General features: G+C 31.4%; 1 protein-coding gene across 1 annotated transcript in view; it reads left to right on the top strand.

The window, feature by feature from the left end:
* BCHE (butyrylcholinesterase) overlaps nt 1-23,413 on the top strand; it is a 64,215-nt gene that overhangs the window by 1,250 nt on the left and 39,552 nt on the right. Inside the window, exon 2 of the mRNA XM_003817698.5 lies at nt 5,165-6,689. Coding sequence (XP_003817746.1) covers nt 5,165-6,689 — 1,525 coding nt within the window. The remainder of the gene's footprint in view (nt 1-5,164; nt 6,690-23,413) is intronic.

Raw genomic sequence — 23,413 nt, 5'->3', positions numbered from 1 at the left:
CCAAATAAATTTCTAATTGGGTTATCAAAGTTCTGTTTTGTTCTCCTAATTTTTTGTTGTTGTTGTTTGTTTGTATTGTCCTAGTTTTTTAATTGTAAAAATATGTTTGGGATGTATTCCATATTTCATTTTTATAAAACATAAGCTACTAATAGCTAAACAAGTCACATCTTATCTATAAATTTGGTTCCTTCTTCGAGTCATTTCTTGATAAGTATAATATATATTTACATTGAATATTATCTTCATTTCGATGGTTTCTTGCCAGCATCTGCTCATTCTTACCAAAATTAGACAGTCCCAGATGTTAAGAGAATTGTAATTGAATAGATAGCAACCTAAGAGAAGATTTAATTTTCAGAGAAGACTCAAGAAATCTCTCTAATAAATGTTCAAATTATTCACACAATGAAGTTTGCAAATGTTCTTCCTAATTGAGGACAGATAAAACATCTTAAGTTTCTTATATCTAATGTAGTGTCTTCTATATGTATACATGCCTAAAGCATAGCTGAAGAATCCCTGAAAGACAGTGATGTAGTCTATTTATAATCAGACTTCCTCAATTCCCCACTTCACTTAGTCTGCAACAAAACAAGCTTTTTAAGTTTGATATAAAGATGTCGTTGTTCCAATTTCTTCAAATACATTTAAGAGCGCTTGTTCTAGATCATATTAATGTTATCTAGATGGCTCTTTCTCTACCATTTTAAGAGGGTTTATTTCCAAGTAGAAATAAATATTTATTTAATTGTAACTTTTTAAAAGATAGGGAAATTATACACAGGGAAAATATTTTGAATATTTGCTTGAACATCTTTTAAAAATTCTTGGCTTGTCCCTTATTTTGAAAATCTGGTGGATAGTCAAGTATCCCAAAAAATAGTTCTTTATACAAATTATTTTATCACACTCACATCTTATAGTATAACATTTAGTATTTTTTGTTAAAATCAGCTAGGGAATATTAATAGTACTTTCAAAATTGAATTAAAAATACAAAAAAAGATTTGTCAACTTTTTTATTTGAAAGTTATTGTTATAACAGTTTAGCATTTTCAAAAATTGCCAGTAAATTTTCTTAATTCCAAACAAAAACTCAGTTCCTCAAAAACTCAAATTCCTCAAAAACTCAATTCCTCAAAAACTAGAATTGTCTGAATTCCAAACAAAAACTCCTGTCTTTATTTCCAATATTAAATACTATTTTGATAAGCAAATTGATCTAAATTCAGATACACAGCTGTATTTGTGAAAATGTGCCCCATTTTTATGATAATGTTTATGGTACTATGTTCTCTCAGAATCATGTGAGACAGTATCCAATTGCACCAGAATTTATTAACAGAAAAATGATCAAACCTGCACCTTGTGCACATGTACCCTAAAACTTAAAGTATAATAATAATAAAATTAAAAAAAAGAAAAACGATAATGTTTTGTTGAATATCCTAATCATTAATAAAAATTTTGAGATATAGACTCAATATTTTTATTCTATTTTCATTTATTTCTCTTTCGATTGCTCAATTACATGATAAACATATCAAAATTTTTAAAGTTTTTTAATGGCAAAACTACAGAGTAGCATGTTAGAATAGATAATACCAGATTATAAAAAGGGCAAAGTGATGCTTATTTAAAAAATAAAGTACTGCAATTAAATATAAAAACATTAGCCTACAATACACTAACAGTATATGAACATCTGCATATTTTTATATTAAAGTACACATTAAATAATATGTCATATGACACTCCGCAACAATACATATGATTTGGCGTTATATTGTCATTTTTGCAATGAATGCATGCTTACAAGAATTGCTTTGATTGTTACCAATTACATTATTTGCAAGTTGATAACTCAGATATCATTATCGAAAAATTAAAGATTTTAATTCATACCATATTATTATATAACAAGACCTACTCAGCATAAAATATAAATATCAACATATAATAAATTTTGTATTAAATCAAGTTAAGTGACATGGGAAGATATTACAACCATTTAGATGTTATAGCAACTGTTTAACATAAACAATGAAACATCACATTTCATAATTACACAAAACACAAATACAGTTTTGTAGCAACTATAGTACTTGCTTTGCAATAATATAAACTGTTTGTAGAACAAGTTTGAAAACTATCAGAGACCAAAATTTATTTCAATTTGGTGTTTGGTTTCTAAAGACAAACTAATATTCAAATAAAATCAAGGAAAAAATAGATGGCTTTTGCATTAGACTTAGAAGAACATTGACTGAGCTAGGCAAGAGGGAGAATGGGTACAACCAGGGATGATGCAATTAATTTATTAAATTGCAGCTTAGAACGAACTGCCCAATCAGCTTTGCACCTTATTCACTTTTTCTTCCCAGAGGATGTTTTCAAAAAAGAAAATAAAAAAAATCATACTAGCACTTTGTTTTTCTCCAGATGCTCTCCTGCATTTATTAAAGAGAAAGGGATTAGCGGTTATCAGAAAGAAAAAAGAACTGAAGCAGTAGAGTGCCTCTAAAACTTTGATTATGTCTGAAATGTTATTAGTGTCAGGTAACAGGAAACTTTAAGTCATTGTTATATTTTACTTATTTATTTACTGTGATTTATGATACAGTCATACAATACATAATGATGCTTCAATCAATAATGGTGGTCTTATACAATTATAATATAGTATTTTCACTGTACCTTTTCTCTGTTTACATACACATACAGTTACCATTTTCTAACAATTGCCTACAGTATTCAGGAACATGTTATACAGATTTGTAGCCTAGATGCAACAGCCTATACCATATAGCCTAAAGGTGTGGTAGGCTATGGCATCTAAGTTTGCGTGAGTACACTTATAATGTGTGCACAATGATTAGATCGCCTAACAATGCATTTCTTAGAATGTATCCCTGTCAATAAATGGCATATGACAAGGATACATTATATAATAGTACCTAAATTATATATAATAGTACGTAAATATCATGAATGTAGAAATGCTGCTAAAAATATATTTTAATTATGTTTTATTGATCTTAGCACACATCTAATTGTACCAAACAGAACTGAAAAAATAATAATCTTGTGGCTTGATTTTTTTAAAACCTTATTATTATAGCTGTCATTTTATATGTAAATATATATGCATATACATATGAATATTGTTAGAATTAGATATAGAAATAGATATATCCATTAAGTATCAAGCCCTGAACCAAATGCTCCAGACCATGGATTAATAAATTGAGATATTTATTGGGATAAAAAATACTTGTAGGTCACTAGATATCCTATGACCATTGGTGAATTAGGCTGATTTGAAATATGATACTCTACGTCTGGGACGTAGGCATTAGAATAGTTATTTATTCTCTTTCTTTGAGAAAATCTAAATTAAATAAACAAAGAAAAAACTAATACAAATGCTTAGTATTTGTAGGATTCATTTATTGGTTGTGTAGGTTGGATTACAGCAACCTAATTACAGCATGAGAAAAAATAAAGGGAAGACTTTGTACATTAATGGATCTTTGTTATTATTATGTGAATGAGAATCAGTATTTGTAATTGACTATTTTCGTTATATAAACACATTAGTTCTTTTATGGCCGGGCGCGGTGGCTCATGCCTGTAATCCCAGCTGTTTGGGAGGCCGAGGCAAGTGGATCACTTGAGGTCAGGAGTTCAAGACCAGCCTGGCCAACATGGTAAAACCCCATCTCTACTAAAATACAAAAATTAGCTGGGTGTGGTTCCATACACCTGTAATCCCAGCTACTTGGGAGGCTGAGGCAAAAGAATCACTTGAGCCCAGGAGGCAGAGGTTGCAGTGAGCCGAGATCAACCACCACTGCACTCTAGCTTGGTGACAGAGTGAGACTCCATCTCAAAAGAGACATTAGTTCATTTAAATGATATTTGCATCACATTTTGCTGTCCCTCTTTGTCACAGAGTTTCCAAATCTGATTTTTAATTTCTTTTTTATTGAAAAGAAACTCACATCTGCATTATGAATTTCTGATAAAACTTAGATCTCTTCTAATAGTCTATGTCATCCATTAAATATTATTTCATAAATGTCAAATACTTATGATTTTGTAGGTCACAAAGATTATTTTTGCTTCTGCCATGTGGCCCAATAGTTTCTAAGCTTTGATCCTCTAATTTCAGTCATTTTTTTCATTATAAAAAATACAAATAATTCTGACTGTGCTAACACATTTAGCTTCACTAGTTGCATATACTTTAATCTGTTAACAAATTGCTATAACAAATATGAATACATATTGAGTAATACTGAGTATAAAATTCCTCTTAAGCCACAGTCTTCTCCCAGACATTATAATGCTAGCCCCTGGTTCTCTCTATTGACATTATAAATCTGGTAAAGAGTCCCTCATGTTTATTAAATTTTGGAGAAATTACCTGGAATATATCCTCAGCCTTCGCTCTTTATTTTTTCCATAGCCCTTACTAGTGGTAGCATGTTTGTTAGTTTTTACAATTTGTAGAATAAATGGTGACTACCATATATTTGTTACTTAATATTCTGTGAATAAATTGTCTAAATTCTCTTCAGTTTGTATAATAGGATTGTATAGAGGAAGATGTCACTTGGCAAAAGGGACCACAGAAAAGACAAGGAAAACAGAAAAGGACAATAATGACAATCTATTGATCCTTAAAAGTTCTTAACCTACTTAACAATTCTGCCAAGAACCAGCCAGTCATGATATTTCAGAGAATATATGAACTTGTATTTTCTCCTCTTACCAAGGCAGAAATTATATCTGATGTAGGTAGACTACTGTTTACTGCTTTTTTGGTGGAGCTGTACATATAGTCAGAAGTAACATTAAATTTGACTAGGACAAACATTCTATTTAAAATACTAGCTCTTCCTTACAAAGATTTGACAATAAATATCCCTAAAATGAATATTTTTTATTTTCCATTCCACTATTTTTTTTTCTAAATTGAAAACTAAAATATCTCTGTTTTCTATTTTTTCCTATGTAGGCCTTTACAGAAGCAGGTTTATTTGTTTTCATAATTTGTAGAATTACTAACGACTATATTTTAGGTAATTATCATCAATAAAGTATAATATGCTATATGCAGAAGGCTTATAAAACATTATACTTACCTCTCTTTCAGAAATCAATATGCATAGCAAAGTCACAATCATATGCATCAGATTTCTCTTTTGGTTTCTTTTGCTCTGCATGCTTATTGGGAAGTCACATACTGAAGATGACATCATAATTGCAACAAAGAATGGAAAAGTCAGAGGGATGAACTTGACAGTTCTTGGTGGCACGGTAACAGCCTTTCTTGGAATTCCCTATGCACAGCCACCTCTTGGTAGACTTCGATTCAAAAAGCCACAGTCTCTGACCAAGTGGTCTGATATTTGGAATGCCACAAAATATGCAAATTCTTGCTGTCAGAACATAGATCAAAGTTTTCCAGGCTTCCATGGATCAGAGATGTGGAACCCAAACACTGACCTCAGTGAAGACTGTTTATATCTAAATGTATGGATTCCAGCACCTAAACCAAAAAATGCCACTGTATTGATATGGATTTATGGTGGTGGTTTTCAAACTGGAACATCATCTTTACATGTTTATGATGGCAAGTTTCTGGCTCGGGTTGAAAGAGTTATTGTAGTGTCAATGAACTATAGGGTGGGTGCCCTAGGATTCTTAGCTTTGCCAGGAAATCCTGAGGCTCCAGGGAACATGGGTTTATTTGATCAACAGTTGGCTCTTCAGTGGGTTCAAAAAAATATAGCAGCCTTTGGTGGAAATCCTAAAAGTGTAACTCTCTTTGGAGAAAGTGCAGGAGCAGCTTCAGTTAGCCTGCATTTACTTTCTCCTGGAAGCCATTCATTGTTCACCAGAGCCATTCTGCAAAGTGGATCCTTTAATGCTCCTTGGGCGGTAACATCTCTTTATGAAGCTAGGAACAGAACGTTGAACTTAGCTAAATTGACTGGTTGCTCTAGAGAGAATGAGACTGAAATAATCAAGTGTCTTAGAAATAAAGATCCCCAAGAAATTCTTCTGAATGAAGCATTTGTTGTCCCCTATGGGACTCCTTTGTCAGTAAACTTTGGTCCGACCGTGGATGGTGATTTTCTCACTGACATGCCAGACATATTACTTGAACTTGGACAATTTAAAAAAACCCAGATTTTGGTGGGTGTTAATAAAGATGAAGGGACAGCTTTTTTAGTCTATGGTGCTCCTGGCTTCAGCAAAGATAACAATAGTATCATAACTAGAAAAGAATTTCAGGAAGGTTTAAAAATATTTTTTCCAGGAGTGAGTGAGTTTGGAAAGGAATCCATCCTTTTTCATTACACAGACTGGGTAGATGATCAGAGACCTGAAAACTACCGTGAGGCCTTGGGTGATGTTGTTGGGGATTATAATTTCATATGCCCTGCCTTGGAGTTCACCAAGAAGTTCTCCGAATGGGGAAACAATACCTTTTTCTACTATTTTGAACACCGATCCTCCAAACTTCCGTGGCCAGAATGGATGGGAGTGATGCATGGCTATGAAATTGAATTTGTCTTTGGTTTACCTCTGGAAAGAAGAGATAATTACACAAAAGCCGAGGAAATTTTGAGTAGATCCATAGTGAAACGGTGGGCAAATTTTGCAAAATATGGGTAAGTGCTGATTTTTGTCATTGTTCTCTGGCTTGGTTTGATCCGTTTTGCTTAGCTTTGCTTGGTCTCTGGGGTAGACTTTAGTATAAAGACACAGAAATGTTTTAATTATTTGTTCTATTTGTACCAAAGCTGGTTTTATTTTTTCTTATGAACTGCATTTCAACTCCCGGTGTCAGAGTGTTTAAATCATCATCTTAGAAATTTTATAAAAAATATCTTCTGATTTCATCTCCAAAATATTTCAAAGTATTTCAACAATGTTAGCCAAAGTTTTTATAGAAAAAGATGCTTAGTTGGAGAACTAAAATTAATGTGAGAATACTTTTTAACCTGCAAGTTTACAATGTTCACAGATTTACGTCAGAGTAGGACTATTTCTTCCCAAGCTCTTCAGCTTGGTACCATGATACCTGATACATGAAGTAATATATCTCTGCTTAGGAAATTGAAGGGACATGATGGTGATGCAGTTGGCCCTCAGTTTACCCAAAATATACATTTGCCATTGTATTGTTTGGTTTTTCTTTTTTTCCTAATAGGCCTTATCAGATCTGAGGCAGCCTGTGTTTGACTGGGGCCATGAGGGTTTAGCTAAGCCGTTCTCCACCTGAGCAGTCTTATGGCTGACATTAGATAATCAGAGACATTACAAAAAACATATTTCCCCCATATATTATAAGTATTGTGATAGTATATCCAAAAGACTCAGAAAAAATAACCATTTAGAATATATTTTCTAAATATGTGTATCTATAGAAAATAAAGTAGTTTTTTTTTCTCCCACTACATTTGTAAACCAAAACCACATTTTATACATGGGAGTAAATTGCACCAATGTGAATAATTTTAAAAAAACAGAAATTTAGAAATTTACTTATACAAGAAGTGTTTACATAAATCATAAGTTGACTGATTCAGTAATTCAGTCTATCACACTATCTTTTATAACTAAACAAAATGCTGATAGTTACATTATTGCTTTCTGGTGTTCTTTTCCACCCTCCATTTGGAATTCTTTGTATTTCATGTTACTGTATGCATGTTTCTACAATATCAGTTGTACAATTCTTTTCAAAACGGTTTAATACTTATTCACTGTGGATAAAGTTATAATTCTTCCACCTAGCATTAAAAGGCCTCTATAATCTTGCTGCAACTCACATTACTCAGTAACACCAGGTTCTGGGTAAGCCAGTTATCTCACTAATACCAAAGATTCTGAGTTTAACTGCACCTTAGAACTTTCTTCTCGCAATGTGCCCTGTTTAGAACACCTACCTCTTTCCTCTTTAATGACAAAGTCCTACTTTTTTAAGGTCTTAATCTACTACGCATCTCATGCAGCATTTCTTTAATTCCTAGAGTTGCAATTGTTTCAGACTTCTTGTTCACTCTCACAGAAGTTGACTGTAACTTGTCTATTTCCTCTTTCATTGTAAGCTGTTCTTCCTCAACCATACTAAACTACGTTCTTGAAACAGAATCTGTGGTTTTGATTTGATATTCATTGAAGTACTATGATGGGTATGTATCATATTTAACAAATATTTGGCTAATGATTGAACGACAGCTGGTAAAAGACAGTATGAGTAAAAAATATTATATTGCCTTTTCAAGATATGTGGGTTATTATATTACCTGTAGCTGTAAAATATTTTATTCCTTCTCAACATCAGCATAAATTTCTGCTCAAGGAAAGAACGATCAGCTTATTTTTAGAGGTGTATTAGAATTACTTATATCTCATTCTGCTCTCTCCCTCAAGACTTTATCCATATTACATCATTTATATATGTTTTTAATTCTTTCTTTAAATTCTAGGAACTGTAAATCATTTAAGGATTTAAGGATGATTTTTGAAATTATTGAAACCCAAACTTTTCAAAGGACTTCATTTTGTTGCATGTTGCAATCATTGAGGAATTTATATTTTCTCATTTCACAATGGAGAACACAAAGAATCAGATGTGTTAAATGCCTTGTTTATGGCACCCATATAACAGACCAAAGAAGAAAATCTTTGACACTTAATAGGATTATTTAATACTTAATTATTTAATTATTAATTAATTAATTAATAAGGTTATTTAATATTAACCTTATAATGGGAAATAAATAAAAATTGACATTTTAATAATAATAATACATATATGTCATGGAGATCATAAGCTATAAAGAGTTAAACTGTAAAGTAGTGTGGCAATAACAAGATGTTATTTTAGTAATTTTATTTGCAGACGATATTTGCACAGTTGAACGGAGATAATAACATTATATATTTGTGTTAAGGGTTGATTTGATGTCAAGCATAATGTTAATATCCTGATGTTCGTTATCTATTTTCAAAGTATACATGTGAATTAATATAGAAGCTTTGAATAATTAAGTGAACTGCAGTGGAAACAAAGTTGATAACTGTTAGGTCTGGAAATCTATCCACATCTTTCTGACCACAGACTTGATGTCCCAAATCTGTAATTTCCAAGGGCAAAGACTTTCCTCCTAGGCCCCTTTCTTTCTACCCACCAATGACATTTAACAATGTCTGGAGCCCTTTTTGAGTGTCAGTACTAGGGATACAGATGATACCAGCAAGGTAAAGGCCCAGCATGCTGCTAAACACCCTGTAATGCACAGGGCGGCATTCCACAATGATATAATTATTCATTCCAAAATGTAAATAATGCCAAGGTTGAGAAACTCTTCTAGTCTCTACTTCCTCAGAACTTCAAAATGTCTTATTAAGAAAGTAAAAGTAGAATTGGAGCTGTAATTTTCATTTAGGAAAATGAGTTTTCAAGTTCATGATTCATGAAATTTTTTAATAAATTCTTCTTAATTAGTAAATCTATGTCTACTATTTATAATCTTCATTGAAATATAATGTACATACTATAAAAATATACACAATAAACATAAAGATCAGTAAATTTTTACCAATATGTACAACTCCATAAAGATAAAGCATAATTCCATTGCCTCAGAATAAAGTGCCCCCCCACCCTTTGCAAACAGCCATCTTACTCCCCATGTCCAGTCAATCACTGATTCTATTTTTATTATAGATTAGTTTTACCTTTTCTAGAGCTTTATATTCACGGTATCATAGCCTATATAATCTTGTGTCTCGCTTCTTTTGCTCAGCATAATAGAATTGCAATTCATCTGTGTTGTATGTGTAAGTAGTTTATTTGTTATTCACTGCTAAGTGCTATTTCCTATGGATGATTGTACCACTACTTGTTTATCCATTCACTCATACGTTGTTTCCTTTTGGGGATATTATGACTAGCATTCTACGAATATTTTTCTGGAAGACTTTTGTCTTGTACAAAATCTGTAGAAGATTTTTTTTTCTCTTATTTTGAGTAAAAAGTGAGAGGAATTGCAGGAACACATATAAGCACATGCTTATTTTTTTTAAAGAAACTGTTCAACTATTTTCCTTAGTTGAGAATTTTATACTCCCAAAAGCAATGATGTACCAGAGCCCCACTTGTTTCACATCTTCAGCATCACTCGCAACTAATCAATCTTCAATTTTAGCTGTTCTTCTGGCTTTGTAATGACATCTCATTGTGCTTTTACTTTGTTTCTCTCTGATGGATATAGATGTGAAACATCTTTTCTTATGCTTACTGGTCATTGGTATTTTTTCTATTTTGAAATGTTTAAGTCTTTTGCCAATTTTTATTGGGTTTATCTCTCATTGACTTGTAAGAATTCTTATATTCATAGGTGGAAATTGAACAATGAGAACACATGGACACAGGAAGGGGAACATCACACACTGGGGCCTGTTGTGGGGTGGGGTGAGTGGGGAGGGATAGCATTACGAGATATACCTGATGTTAAATGATGAGTTAATGGGTGCAGCACACCAACACGGCACATGTATACATGTGTAACTAAGCTGCACGTTGTGCACATGTACCCTAAAACTTAAAGTACAATAAATATAAAAAGATACATATCCTATGTATTTTCAATATTTTCTCCCAGTTTATATCTTACTTTGATTTTTAAAATGTTGAATTTCAATGAATCTCAGCTTATTAATTTATTTCCATCTTATCAAATAAATATTTCCCTACACCAACATTTGTAAAGACTGGTTTTGTTTCTGTTTTCTTCTTGCTTTATGGTTTTAGCTTTTTACTTTTGATTCATAATATATTTACATTCATATCTGTGAACTTTTAATGTAGGCATTGAGGTTCATTATTTCCCATATAAATATTCAGATATTACATCACTATTCTTTAGAAAAGACACTTCTTTACTTACTAAATTACTTAGGCTACTTTCTTGAAAATCAACTGACCATATATGTGTGGATATGAATGAGTACATTTTATTCTGTCCCACTAAATGGTCACATGTCTATTCTTATGCCAGTACTGGAGTGTCTTATATAGTATGTCTACACAGTATTTTTTTAATTGGAGAGTTTAAAGGAGTACACTATGTTTTCACAAACAAAACTTTTGATTTGAAAAAAAAAACAGTTATGTCTATTTTAGTTTTGCATTTCCAAATAAAGATTAGAATCAGCTTCTCAGTTTTCACAAAAGCTGATTAGGTGTTGAAATTATTGATTAATGTAAAGAGAATGTTCATATTAACATTACTGCTTTTAAATCCATGAATATGGTATACCTTTCCTTTTATTTTGTTATTTTTTAATTTCTATAAATATTTAAAAGTTTTACATGTACAGTCCTTGGATATATTTAATTAAATTTATCCCTAACAGTTTTATGTATTTTAAAATTTAGATTTTGCTAGTATCTAAATATACATTTGATTTTCTACGTCATGCAACCTTGCTAATTTCACTTATAAAGTTTGGTAGATTTATCAATTTTTTAATTTGGGGGTTAAATAAGCTATTTTCTGTGAATGATGGGGGACAGTTGGCTTCTTCCTTTTCAATATTTATATCTATCATTTTCTTGATGATTTTGTTATTGCATTCTCTAGGATTGTTAGCACAATATTAAATAATAGATGTGAGAGCATATAGTTTCAAATCTTAGAGGGATGAGTTCACCATTTTGGTATTGTCTATATTAACTATAGTTTTGCCCTTCGTCAAATTTAGGAAATTCTCCTCTATTCCTATTTCTTGAGAGTCTTTACTATAAATAGATATTAAATTGTGACAAATGCTCTTTCTGCTTCTATTGAAAGGACCATCATATTTTTGTTGCTTTGTCTTCTCATTAATTTTGTTAGTGTGGTGAATTATATTAAAACAATCTTGCATTCCTAGAATAAAAACAACTTTATCATAATATAGTGTCATTTTAATATATTTTTATATTGTTCTCTAATAATAATATAATTTATTGATGTTTTCCTCTTATTCATGAAAAATATAAGTATACAATTTTATTTATTTTAATTTCTTTGTAAAGCTTTCATGTAAGAATAATCTTAGGCTGAACATGGTGGTTCATGCCTGTAATCCCACCACTTTGGGAAGCCAAGGCAGGAGGACTGCTTGAAGCCCGAAGTTCTAGACTAGCCTGAGCAACAAAGTGAGAGAGTCCATCTCTACATTACAAAAAAAAAAAAAAAAAAGTTGGTTGGGTATGGTGCCACACACCTGTAGCCTCAGCTACATGGGAGGCCGAGGCAGGAGGATCACTTGAGCCCAGGAATTCATGGCTGTAGTGGACTATGATCATGGCACTGCACTCTAGCCTGGGTGACAGAACAGATCTCCTCTCTGAGAAAAAAAAATGTAGTAATCTTCCTTCTGCTTCAAGATTTTTTAGTTTGCAAACCATTGGGATTATTTAAGTCTTTAAATATTTAACATATTTCGTCAATGAAACCACTTAGATCTGGAGTTTTCCTTATGGGAAAATATCTTATTATAAATATAATACTTCATAGGATATAGAGCTATCTAGACATCTATTCCTTCTTGATTCAGTAGTGATAGGTTATAGTTTTCAAGGATTATTTTTCCAGTTATTCCATTATCAATTGGCATTCCCCTTTTCTTAACTGTCATAGGTTTGCATTGCCCATTATCCAGTTTCTGAAATTCATTGCCTTGTTTGTTCTGTCCAGTATTATAATTGTTTATGATGAGAAGGCTAATCTCACCTTATCATGGATGAAGGTGAAAGTCCAACACTTTCCTTTCCGTTGGTATTTTAAGGGCATCTTAACATTTATAGATCTCATTCAGTTATATAAAACTCATTTTTCAGTTACTTTATAAATTATCAAAGAGGTACAAGATTTTTAAATTTGATTTCTTAATAAAATTAAAAGTTATTTTGAGCTAGCACTAAAGGACATGCAAATTTGATGTCTTTGGTTTCAGTGTTTTAAGATTTCTTACAGAATAGAAGTCATAATATAATTTAGGCCTTTGCTAACTGGAATTGCTATATTTTACTTGGTTTTGTTCTTCCTCTAATGCTACCTGTAGAAATGAACTTAAAATTTTACCTAAATAGCACACAGGTCTATATGTGCATTATGTCTTTTATATTATAATATATGTGAAAATATCAGTACAACATAATACGTCTACCAATCACCCATCCAAGAAATAACTTGATAGCGAAAAAAATTAAGTCAACCAGAACTTAATGAAATGTTGTCAATACTATCCCAGTGGTACAGAAAATTGGTGAAATTAAACTTGGGTTATGAGAAAGACCAGAGCACTAAAGAAGGAAAATATGCCAAATGTAATTAGTAAGATAGTATAAAATGGAAGTTATCATTATTTCAAAACCCCTCCAGCTTTTTTCTACTCTTGCAGATGATCTTTTCTTTACAATATCCTCCCTTGGTGCTGTATTCATTCAGAGCTTCTTCAGTGTAAAATCTCAGAGAGAACCATTCACAGTGCAGTTACACAGCCTTCCAGATCATGTGTGACAGCCAATGTAATGTTCCCAGTGTCAATCTTTTTACAGATCCTTTGTATATGTAAACTTAGGTAAGCTACTTAAAATTCCCTGATATTTTTTTCTTATCTGTAAAATGGGAATATAAATATAACTCTCTCATTGCCATTAAAACTTGTCATTGACAGAAAATTGTATTCCACTTCTCTATTTAAAAAAGTCAGTTCTTCCTCATGCTCTATTCTCATCTAAGATTAAACTTAGCTTCCACACCAAAAAAAGTACAATTGTTTAATTTCCTGACTCAAAACTACTTAATTAATCAATTAAGCTTTCAAATAAAGGTAAACTTTAATATTGAGGCAATTTACTTGCTTCTATACTTTTTCATTCATTCATTCATTCATAGCCTCTTATTTATTTATCATTTATTTATTCAGAACCTCTCTGAAATGGTTAATATTTTCTAATGCTTTTTTGCCAGGAATAAATGTTCTGACATGTCACTTTTATTTTGTCCTGTTTTGATATCATAAAATCACAAGCTACTTAACAAAGTAATTTGAAAGTAACATCACAGCACACATGCTGCTATTCTCATATCATAATATTTTATTTATTATTTATTCCCTTACACTTTAAGGAAATTTATCACAGAATGAGCAATTTATTAAACTTGAACAAAAATGTATTAATACATTTTTCACCACTGAAGTTAACTGATCTGGAAAAATGTAAATGAGAACAGTTCTTGATTTTTGTAATGGGGAGTGGGTAAGACAATTACATGCTAAGCCAAATGTTGTTAATACACAAGATATTTTAAAATGATTGGGACAATTTGAAAACAGATATTCATCTTTTTACTAAATTTTAATTGTAATAATCAGAAATTGCAGATTTGACAGATTCCTAAAGGAATCAATTTTGTTTCTGATTTGAGATACACACACCCACACTGAAGGAAGGGTGGCCATACAGATGGCCATAACGTCATTAAAGTACCTGAAATACACTCAATAATTTGTTCTCTAATGCTTTTAACGTAATTTTAATTTAATATTTAGCATTTAATTTGTATATTTTTATATGACACAGTAAAAAATGGATTGAAATAACAGTATTTTAACATCACTTATTTCCCAAATGGGTATATTTTCTTGGTGCGCTCTCTCTCTTTTTTTTTAATTGGAATCATTCTATGTTTTTAAATGACAACAGAAAAACTGGGGAAAGGTCAAAGAAATTATGGATGGAGAAATCATGCTACTTCATTCTAAATGTCTGTATAGGAATTTAGCATATATTTACACTTATTATATAGTATTTGTGCAAATCCCTTCACCAAGAAATTAATTTCCAAATTATAATTGAATTTACTTTTTGTTATATTTTTCAACTAATAAATATTATAGAACTTTACCACAATACAATTCTTAGAGGTCTCTTCAATATATCAAAATAATATCAGTTAAAGATACTCTTAACATGAACAGTGTACTATCACAATGACAAGGTGTGAGGTATATGCATTCTATTATTAGAATTTTAAAGTGCTGAAATGATGAGACTATCTAACTTTTTTTAAGTGAGAAAATTGTGTTCCATAGAAGAAAAGTGAATTGCAACTAATAGGTGACAGAACAATGATTAACTGTGACTCAAGGCTATTAACTTTCATTTCCTTGTATTATACATTCGCCAGGCTGCCTTCACCATGAATTCTTAAAAGCAGTCATTAAGTATGCTTACAAAATGCATTTGGTTGTAAACTTGTAATTTTAAATGTTAGCATGCTTATACCTGCTTGGTTAATGTTATAGAGGTAAGGGCAGAGAACAGACTAAAATTAGACATCATGAGACTTAGAGGCAAGTTTAAGTTTGTGAGACTGTCATCTGGCCATCTAGTCCAATTATTATCAGACTTATAATTAGATTTTCTGACAGATAATAGTTCACGTGGCTTCCAGAGTGAAGAGAAAAATTCTTACCCTCTGATTCTACAATTATTTGTGGTATATTATCATAATTAACCCAATGGAACATTTTCATGACTTTAAAAAAGAATCAGGGCTTAAATCTCCTTGGATTTATTTTATTGTTATCATAACAGCATCAATGTTCTATCACTTTAAATCTTTTTTTCTCCTTAGAAATTAATTTAGGAGTTACTCAGAAAAGAATAAGGCAAAAATGCCAACTGTAGTATTCCTGTAACTTACCTTAATTTTAACAGATAGAATATAAATGTAGGTTTAAAAAAAATGGATACCCATTAGTGTAATGTATTTGAAAAGAAATAATTGTGTTATGAGACAATTTAAAGTGTATATAAGATCACTTTCAGAACCATTTCAGAGTGCAGCAATATTTTTCAATGAATGACAGTGGAATGAGATAAAGAAATCCGATGTCCCCCAAAGGGGCAAATCTATAAAGAGAGCTATAAAACTGAGATATGTTTGATCAAGTATTTCAGAATACTCTCTCGCAGTGCAGCAGAAAAAAACTAATGCACTCAGTATAAAATGGCTCATTAAAACATGGAAAATCTCATTTATAGGATCGATTTACTTGGAAATAACCTGATTTGTTTTCTGTTTCTGCACATGTTTTTTAGTTGGAAAAAGTATAACATTCAGTCCACTTGTACATATTAAATTCAGTCTAATATTAATAAATCATTTTTTTAGAAATCAAAGTAATAATTTTAGGAATGTACACACAGATGTAATGCTTCAAAAGACCTGTCAGAAATAATAGCTTAAATATTGCAAAGTAACAAAACATAGTAAATAAAATGTGAATTTATATATTTTTCTGTATGGAGTTTTTCTGTTCCACAATCAGATATGACTCAGGCTAATGATTCTCTATTTATTGAATTTAGCAAAAACATAAGAACAGAAACACACCTAAAATATTTTTAAAACTACAAACACAGAAGACAAGGTTAACAGCATAAAAGAAAATAGTGGTAGCAGCAAAACAGATAGAGCCTTAAAATAAATTAGTATGTTGATTAAAAACTATTTTGTGGTTAACACTCTTCTCATTGTATAAACCATATAAAAAGTAGTGTCACTTACTGGTAAATGCATTTATGAAGGAATGTACTTCCTAGAAAAGAATTGGAATACTTTTTTAAATTATAAACACTTTTAAGAGATGTAATACTATTTATTTTAATTACTTTTAATTCTAAAAATGTTGAAATAATCCCAGTTAGAAGTTAAAAACCTAGGCCAGGCATGGTGGCTCATGCCTGTAATCCCAGCACTTTGGGAGGCCGAAACGGGAGGATCATCCGAGGTCAGGAGTTCGAGATCTGCCTGGCTAATATGGTGAAACCCCATCTCTACTAAGAATACAAAAATTAGCTGGGTGTGATGGTGCACGCTTTTAATCCCAGCAACTCGGGAAGCTAAGGCAGGAGAATCGTTTGAACCCAGGAGGCAGAGAATGCAGTGAGCCAAGATTGTGCCAGTGCACTCCAGCCTGGGCAACAAGAGCAAAACTCTGTCTCAGGAGAAAAAAAAAAAAAAAAAAGAAGTTAAAAACCTAAACACACAGTACTTAAGAATTACTTTTTTTGTTTATTTTTTCACCTCCAAAGAAAGGCCTTGACTTTTAATTGAATTTCCAACATAGCATGATGCATCAAAAGAGCATGGCATTAGAGGAAAATAGCTTGATTTTGAAGCCATGTTTGCCACATAGTTGCCAAGTTAATTGTTCCCTCTATGTCTCTATTTCTCTAATAAAACCTTCCTCACATGGTTATTGTGAAAACTTGCCCAGTGAATAATACGTATATATGTATTTTATTGTAGATGCAAATAGATCTGGGTATACCTATGGATAAGTCTGTAAGCAACAACTAGATTGGTAATAGGATGGTATTGTTGTTCTCTTCACTAACGTCTCTTCCTCTGCTTCATGATCTTCTTCATGTTGGTAGTTTCCATTTACTAGATGTTTCAGTAAGATCCAAGCAAGGGTCTAAATATTCCAGATAGACATTGCATGTAGTCTTTACAACCACTCTGTGTAAAATGCATTAATATCCCTATTTTACAAAGAAAGCTACTGATGATTGGAAAGTTTAGGTCACACAACTAACATTTGTCTTTAATTTTTTAATTTTTAATTTTTGTGGGTTAATTTTTCTACCTGCATGTCTTGATTTAAAAATGATATTTTAAATTATGGTACCTAAAATAATGCTTTAGTAGTCCTAAAATCAGAAAAACAGTAGTTAAATATAAGAATATATTGTTGGCAGAAATATGTCTCATCCTCCTTATGAAGTTACCATTCTCAGTGTACTAGGTAAACTTTATCCAAAATGACATTTTATAATTTCTAATTTCAAAATCTATTTATTTATTTTATAGTTTATATTATATGCTTTGTTTCATATTTTGTAATTATGTATTTATATAAAATGTGAAAAATAAATTTGATCATAACAATTTATCTGTAGCTGTAATTATAAAGCAGTATAAAATTTAATAAAACAAGATGCTTCTGATTCTTCAGCATTCCCTCAGATAGACATTTTTGAATGAAAGTCATGAGATTGTTTCCAAGGTACACTGCTTTTAAAATCACAAGTTATTAAATAATACTTTTCAGTATAAAATAATTATGGTCAGATTGATGAGTTTTAAGAAATTATACCTGCTGCAATTTTCCTTCTTTAGATTGTAAGGCCTTTGAGGGTAAAGATTTTCTCTCTGTTCTCCATGCCTCACTGTTTTTTATTTGCTTTGTCATCTTTGCCTATTTATGTTGTGTTTACTGCTGCATCCCTATTACCTCAATAATGCTTGATGCATGTGAGCTTTCAAATATATTTGTGTGTTATCATGGTGAGAGCTCTGGAAAAACTATAAAACACAGAAGCATAGAGCAAGATGCAGATAGAATGTGTTATCATTTGTAACGCGGTCACGAAAACTTTCTGACAAAGTTCTATTAAAATAGAGGGACAGAGTAAATCATGTGAATATCTGGGGAAAATTTTTCCCAGAAGAGAGAACAACCTCTAAGACTAAAGTATTTGGGATGTTGCAGGAACAGCAAGAAAGATAGTGCGGCTGGAATAGGTATGTGAAGGGGAAGTGATAAGAGGTAAGGTCAGAGAAGTACAAAGAGCCAAGATATATGATTTCAAGCTTGGATGAGTTTCTGAAATCTTTCCTCAGTGAGACATTTAGTTATGAAATATTCAGGAATTTGAGCAGCATATTTTGGCTCAAACATTATAAAGAAATCTCTGACTGGTAGGTACACAAGAATGAAGTGTACAGAAGAACTAGGAGGTTATTACAGCAATCCAGTTAAGAAATGATCATAGATTAGGTAAAAGCGGGAAAAAATGATCAGAATCAGGTTATACTTTGAAGGAAGGTCTGACAATATTTGCTGAGATATTGGATGTGGAATATAAGAGAATAAATTGGGACAAGGATACTACACTGCAAAATTTTTTATTTGAGCCACCAGAAGAGTAGAGGTAACATTTCCTGAGATATTAACAACTATTGGAGGATGTGGTTGGGAGAGTGAAATCAGAAGTTCTATTTCAGACATTTCAAGTTTAAGGGACCTGTTTTTCCAGAAATATTTAAATTAAATTGTTTAATTTATATTTAAATTTTTATTGTGCTAAGACATCTGAAATTCAAGGGAGAAAAAGGGGCTATAAATTTGGTATCTAAAAGTATGAAGATGGTGTTTAAAGCTATGAGACAGGTTTATTTCACTTACGGAGGTTTTAGATAAAACACATGTCTAAGCACCTCAAGGTTAGAGGGAGGGAGGAGGAAGAAAAAACTGTAGAGAGAGAATGGAGTAGCCAAATGAATTGGAGGGCAACTAGGACAACATGGTATCCACTCAAGACTAAATACAGAGAATATTTCAGGAAAGGAGTATCTGTATAGAATATAGAATGAGTACAAAGAAAACTATGTGAAATTGTGTATGATTGTGGGTTTGGAAATGTGGACATATTGGTAGCAAAGATATGGTGTTTTGATGGGATGGTGGGAACTAAAACCTTAATAGAGATGCAAAAGAGAATGAGAGGAGAGGAATCAGTAATTGCAATTTGAGGCAGCTCTTTCAAAGAGCATTACTCTAAAGTGGATCAGGGAAGTCAACTCGGGATGGCTGGACAAGAGAGGGTAGAGGTGTTTTTGATTGGCCTTGCTTTTTCATGGGGAATATTGCAACATGATTGTGAACTGATGGGAATGGTACAGTGATTATAATGATTAATCTGGTTTTGTGTAATCATCAACTCTATCTACTTAATTTTATTTACTTTCCTTATAGAAAACTATCCTCATAAATACAATGCAAACCACTTGGTTAGAACTTAGGTCATCAGTAATTAAGACTATGTGGATCTAAAATAAAAGGAATCAAGAGACAGGTAGCAAAGAGAAAAATAGACAACATCCTAGATATTCTGAACATCAAAAAAGTATGACAAATATTTCTTTGCTATGTATTCCATAGAAAAGGTCATATTGAAACCTATTGACTTGTACTGTGCCCTAAATTTTAAGAGAATTACTCATTGATTTTTTTTTGATGAAAGACAAATCAGAAACAACAATTTTCTAAGAAGGCATAGGCAGAAGGCAAGTAACCTTACAATAGAACTGAGAGGTCACAGTCTAATTGCATGACAAGAAAGCGGGGGAAAATAACTTCTCATAAGCAACCTGGCATAAGTAGTGACAAAATATTGACCCTAGACCACAAAACATGTACGTGCTGCTCTCTGTGTGTCCTTGAACATTCATAGAAGTATTATGTAATGTCTAATAGAAAATTAATCTGTTAAAATATAATGAATATGTTGTAATAAAAATACTTGTCCTTAAAGAATATACTTCTTATGTAATATGTAAAGAATAATAATAATTTAGCCTATTATATAGTCAGGATATTCTAAAGAAAGTACTGACGAGGTAGCCTTTGGAGTCATAATTTTAAATCTATAATATTAAAAATTACATCAATTAAATGTATTAATTGCTAACATTTGCTAGCTCCCTGCTCAGGACTTCACTTTCATGGTTGTAGCAATTCTCTAAAGAAGTATCATCATCCTCAACAGGTGTTGATAAGGATATTGAGGCTTACAGAGCTGAAGCTACTCAAAATTCCACAGCTATCAGTGAAAACCAGAACTTCAAATTGAACTTTGTGGTGTGATGGAGGAACCCAGATCCATCTTCCCTAAACTTTGCTCCCTCTCTATTAGAATTTTTGCGTACCACTAGGGAAGGAAAAGAGCAAGAATTCAATCTCCTTTGCCCTTATTTTTTTTTTATTTCTAAAATCAAAGTGTTAATACCTATCTCCTTGGCTGTTATGGAAATTTGAGAAACTATATGTAATATGCCTGACATTATTCCAGATACATACTGTAAGTAATATTGCCAGATAAAATACAGGACATTCAGTTAAATGTGAAAAATAAGCTAAACCAGGAATATATATATATATGTAATATACATTGTTTTAAATATATAAGTATGATACTAATACTAACATATATTGGTATGAATATAATACTAATACTAATATTTAATTATAAATATTTACTAACACTAATATTATAGATATAAAATTTATAATTAAATATTAGTATAAGTTAAAAATTAGTATAAATATAATACTAATTCTAACATATATTAGTATAAATATGACCCATACGTCTGATGGGACATAATTATACTAAACATTATTTGTATTTTAGTTGGAATTCACATTTAACTGGGTGTTTTGCTTTGTTTTCACTAAATCTGGTAAACCTAACTGCAAGTTAGGGACTAAAGAGACTAGGAAGTAGCCCCAAGGAACAAAATTTTGACAAAAGCTGAAAAGTATGTCAGACATAAGTTTAGAGAAGTTCAGCAAAGGGCCCAGGAGTTGGTAGGCAGAAAAGAAATCAGGCCAGCAATGGTTGGAGAACGGGGACTCTAGGGACAAGCTGCATTTCTAAGATTTGGCTGAATTCCTGAAGATTGGCCCTTGGCTAGGCAGGGCTCAGCATGCATGTTTCAGGTTTCCAGTAAGTATTAGTGAGCTGAGGAAAGTAAGGATTAACATCATAAGAGCAAAAACTAAACTATTAACATTATGATTAAAATAAACTTGCCTTCTCCTTTAACCTGAATCTCTAAAGCTATAACTATGTATTTGCATTTATTTTATTGCTTTGGATTTTTCTTTCATTTTATCTTCTTAAAAAAATGGTAACATCTGGGGAATAAATATTTCAAAGAAGGTAGTCATAAAAATTTTGAATCATATTAATGAACCCTGAAATAGAGAATGAGAGGAGAATAACATAAACCAGAAAATGTGTTATTTGTAAAACCTTAAACTAATTCTATTTACAGCACTAGACTGCAATCTCAGATTTCATGTGCAAATTATTTATTACTAAATTTACTAACAATAATCTTATATACTTAGTATACAATTAATTCAGATATCATAATATGAGGGATACTACCTATATTTATTATAATGAAATCATTGTGGAAGTCAAAGAAACCTAACACTTATGAAAAATTACTGTATTTCTAGGATGTACAAATCCTAATCTTGTTTTCTCCATCAACTTTGGCGTCAGATATTCTGTTAGTTACTCAGACTTACATTAGAGTATGTGTAAATTAAGACTTTTTAAAAATCTCTACCTTAAATTATAGGTGATAGCTGAACTGGTTGTTTTTTATCTTTCTTAATTTAATTACATTATTTATCTTCCTTTAGTACAATGCAGACCATTTATATATAAAGAATAAATAATATTAGAGTCAGATAAATGATTATCTACTAAATATAAAATTAAACCTTATCTTTATAATTGTCCTTTGTTATCCTTGAAATTTCTGCAGAAAATATGCTTTTAACTCATACGTTTATTTTTATTGTGTTTCAACATTTTTTCCTTCTTTTCTGGACTAGAAAAGATTTTGAAGTAAAGGAACCGAAATGATAAGTTCAATCACAGTTGTAACACAGTATGCTTGTAATAAACTTTTCAATGAGATTTCAAAAAGAATAAATATTATTTTGTAAATAGCATTGACTTTACAAAATATTGGTAAACCAGAGGTTTGAACCTACTTTAGATATAGACACATAATCAAATATCTACAAATGGAAAAGAATAAGATGATGAAAATGCAATATTTAGTAATTTTAGAACGAGATATTATTCATTTAATAAGGAAGAAAATATGAGTATAAAATATATAATTATTATAAAATATTAAACCTAATGATTTGATTACTTAATACCTAAGCATAATATAAAAATTAGTTCAGCAATAGAGAGATTTCAACTACATATTAAATTATCTTGTAAATTTTATTGGTAAGTAGTCTTATTTAATAGTATGATTCAGAGCACTGTTTATTATAATTTTGCAACTTCTGTTGCTAAATCCACAGTAGTCTCTAATTTTATGATATTTTTTCTGGTAAAAAAGTTTTAAACAATTATCCTCATAGAAAAAAAAAGGACTCTCATGGAATGCTTCAGACCAAAAGTAATGATGATAGAGTAATTAGAAAAATGTAAAAATCCTATTGCATTATGAAGGATATTGAACATTTCTAGTAGGTTTCAATGAGGACACAGAGAAAGAGGTATAGAAAAAAATTCTGGAAGAACTAATGCTGGTGTAAACTGCTATGGACCCCAGTCCTTTAATGACCAGGCTATACTTTCATATCTGAGGGGGCATTTAAGGAAGCACCTCTCCAATACTCACACACGATTAGAGTATATGCATATTCA

The sequence above is a fragment of the Pan paniscus genome, chromosome 2 (genome assembly GCF_029289425.2).
Source record: "Pan paniscus chromosome 2, NHGRI_mPanPan1-v2.0_pri, whole genome shotgun sequence".
Classification (NCBI taxonomy): Eukaryota; Metazoa; Chordata; class Mammalia; order Primates; family Hominidae; genus Pan; species Pan paniscus.
This window is presented reverse-complemented; position numbering and strand designations above follow the sequence as displayed.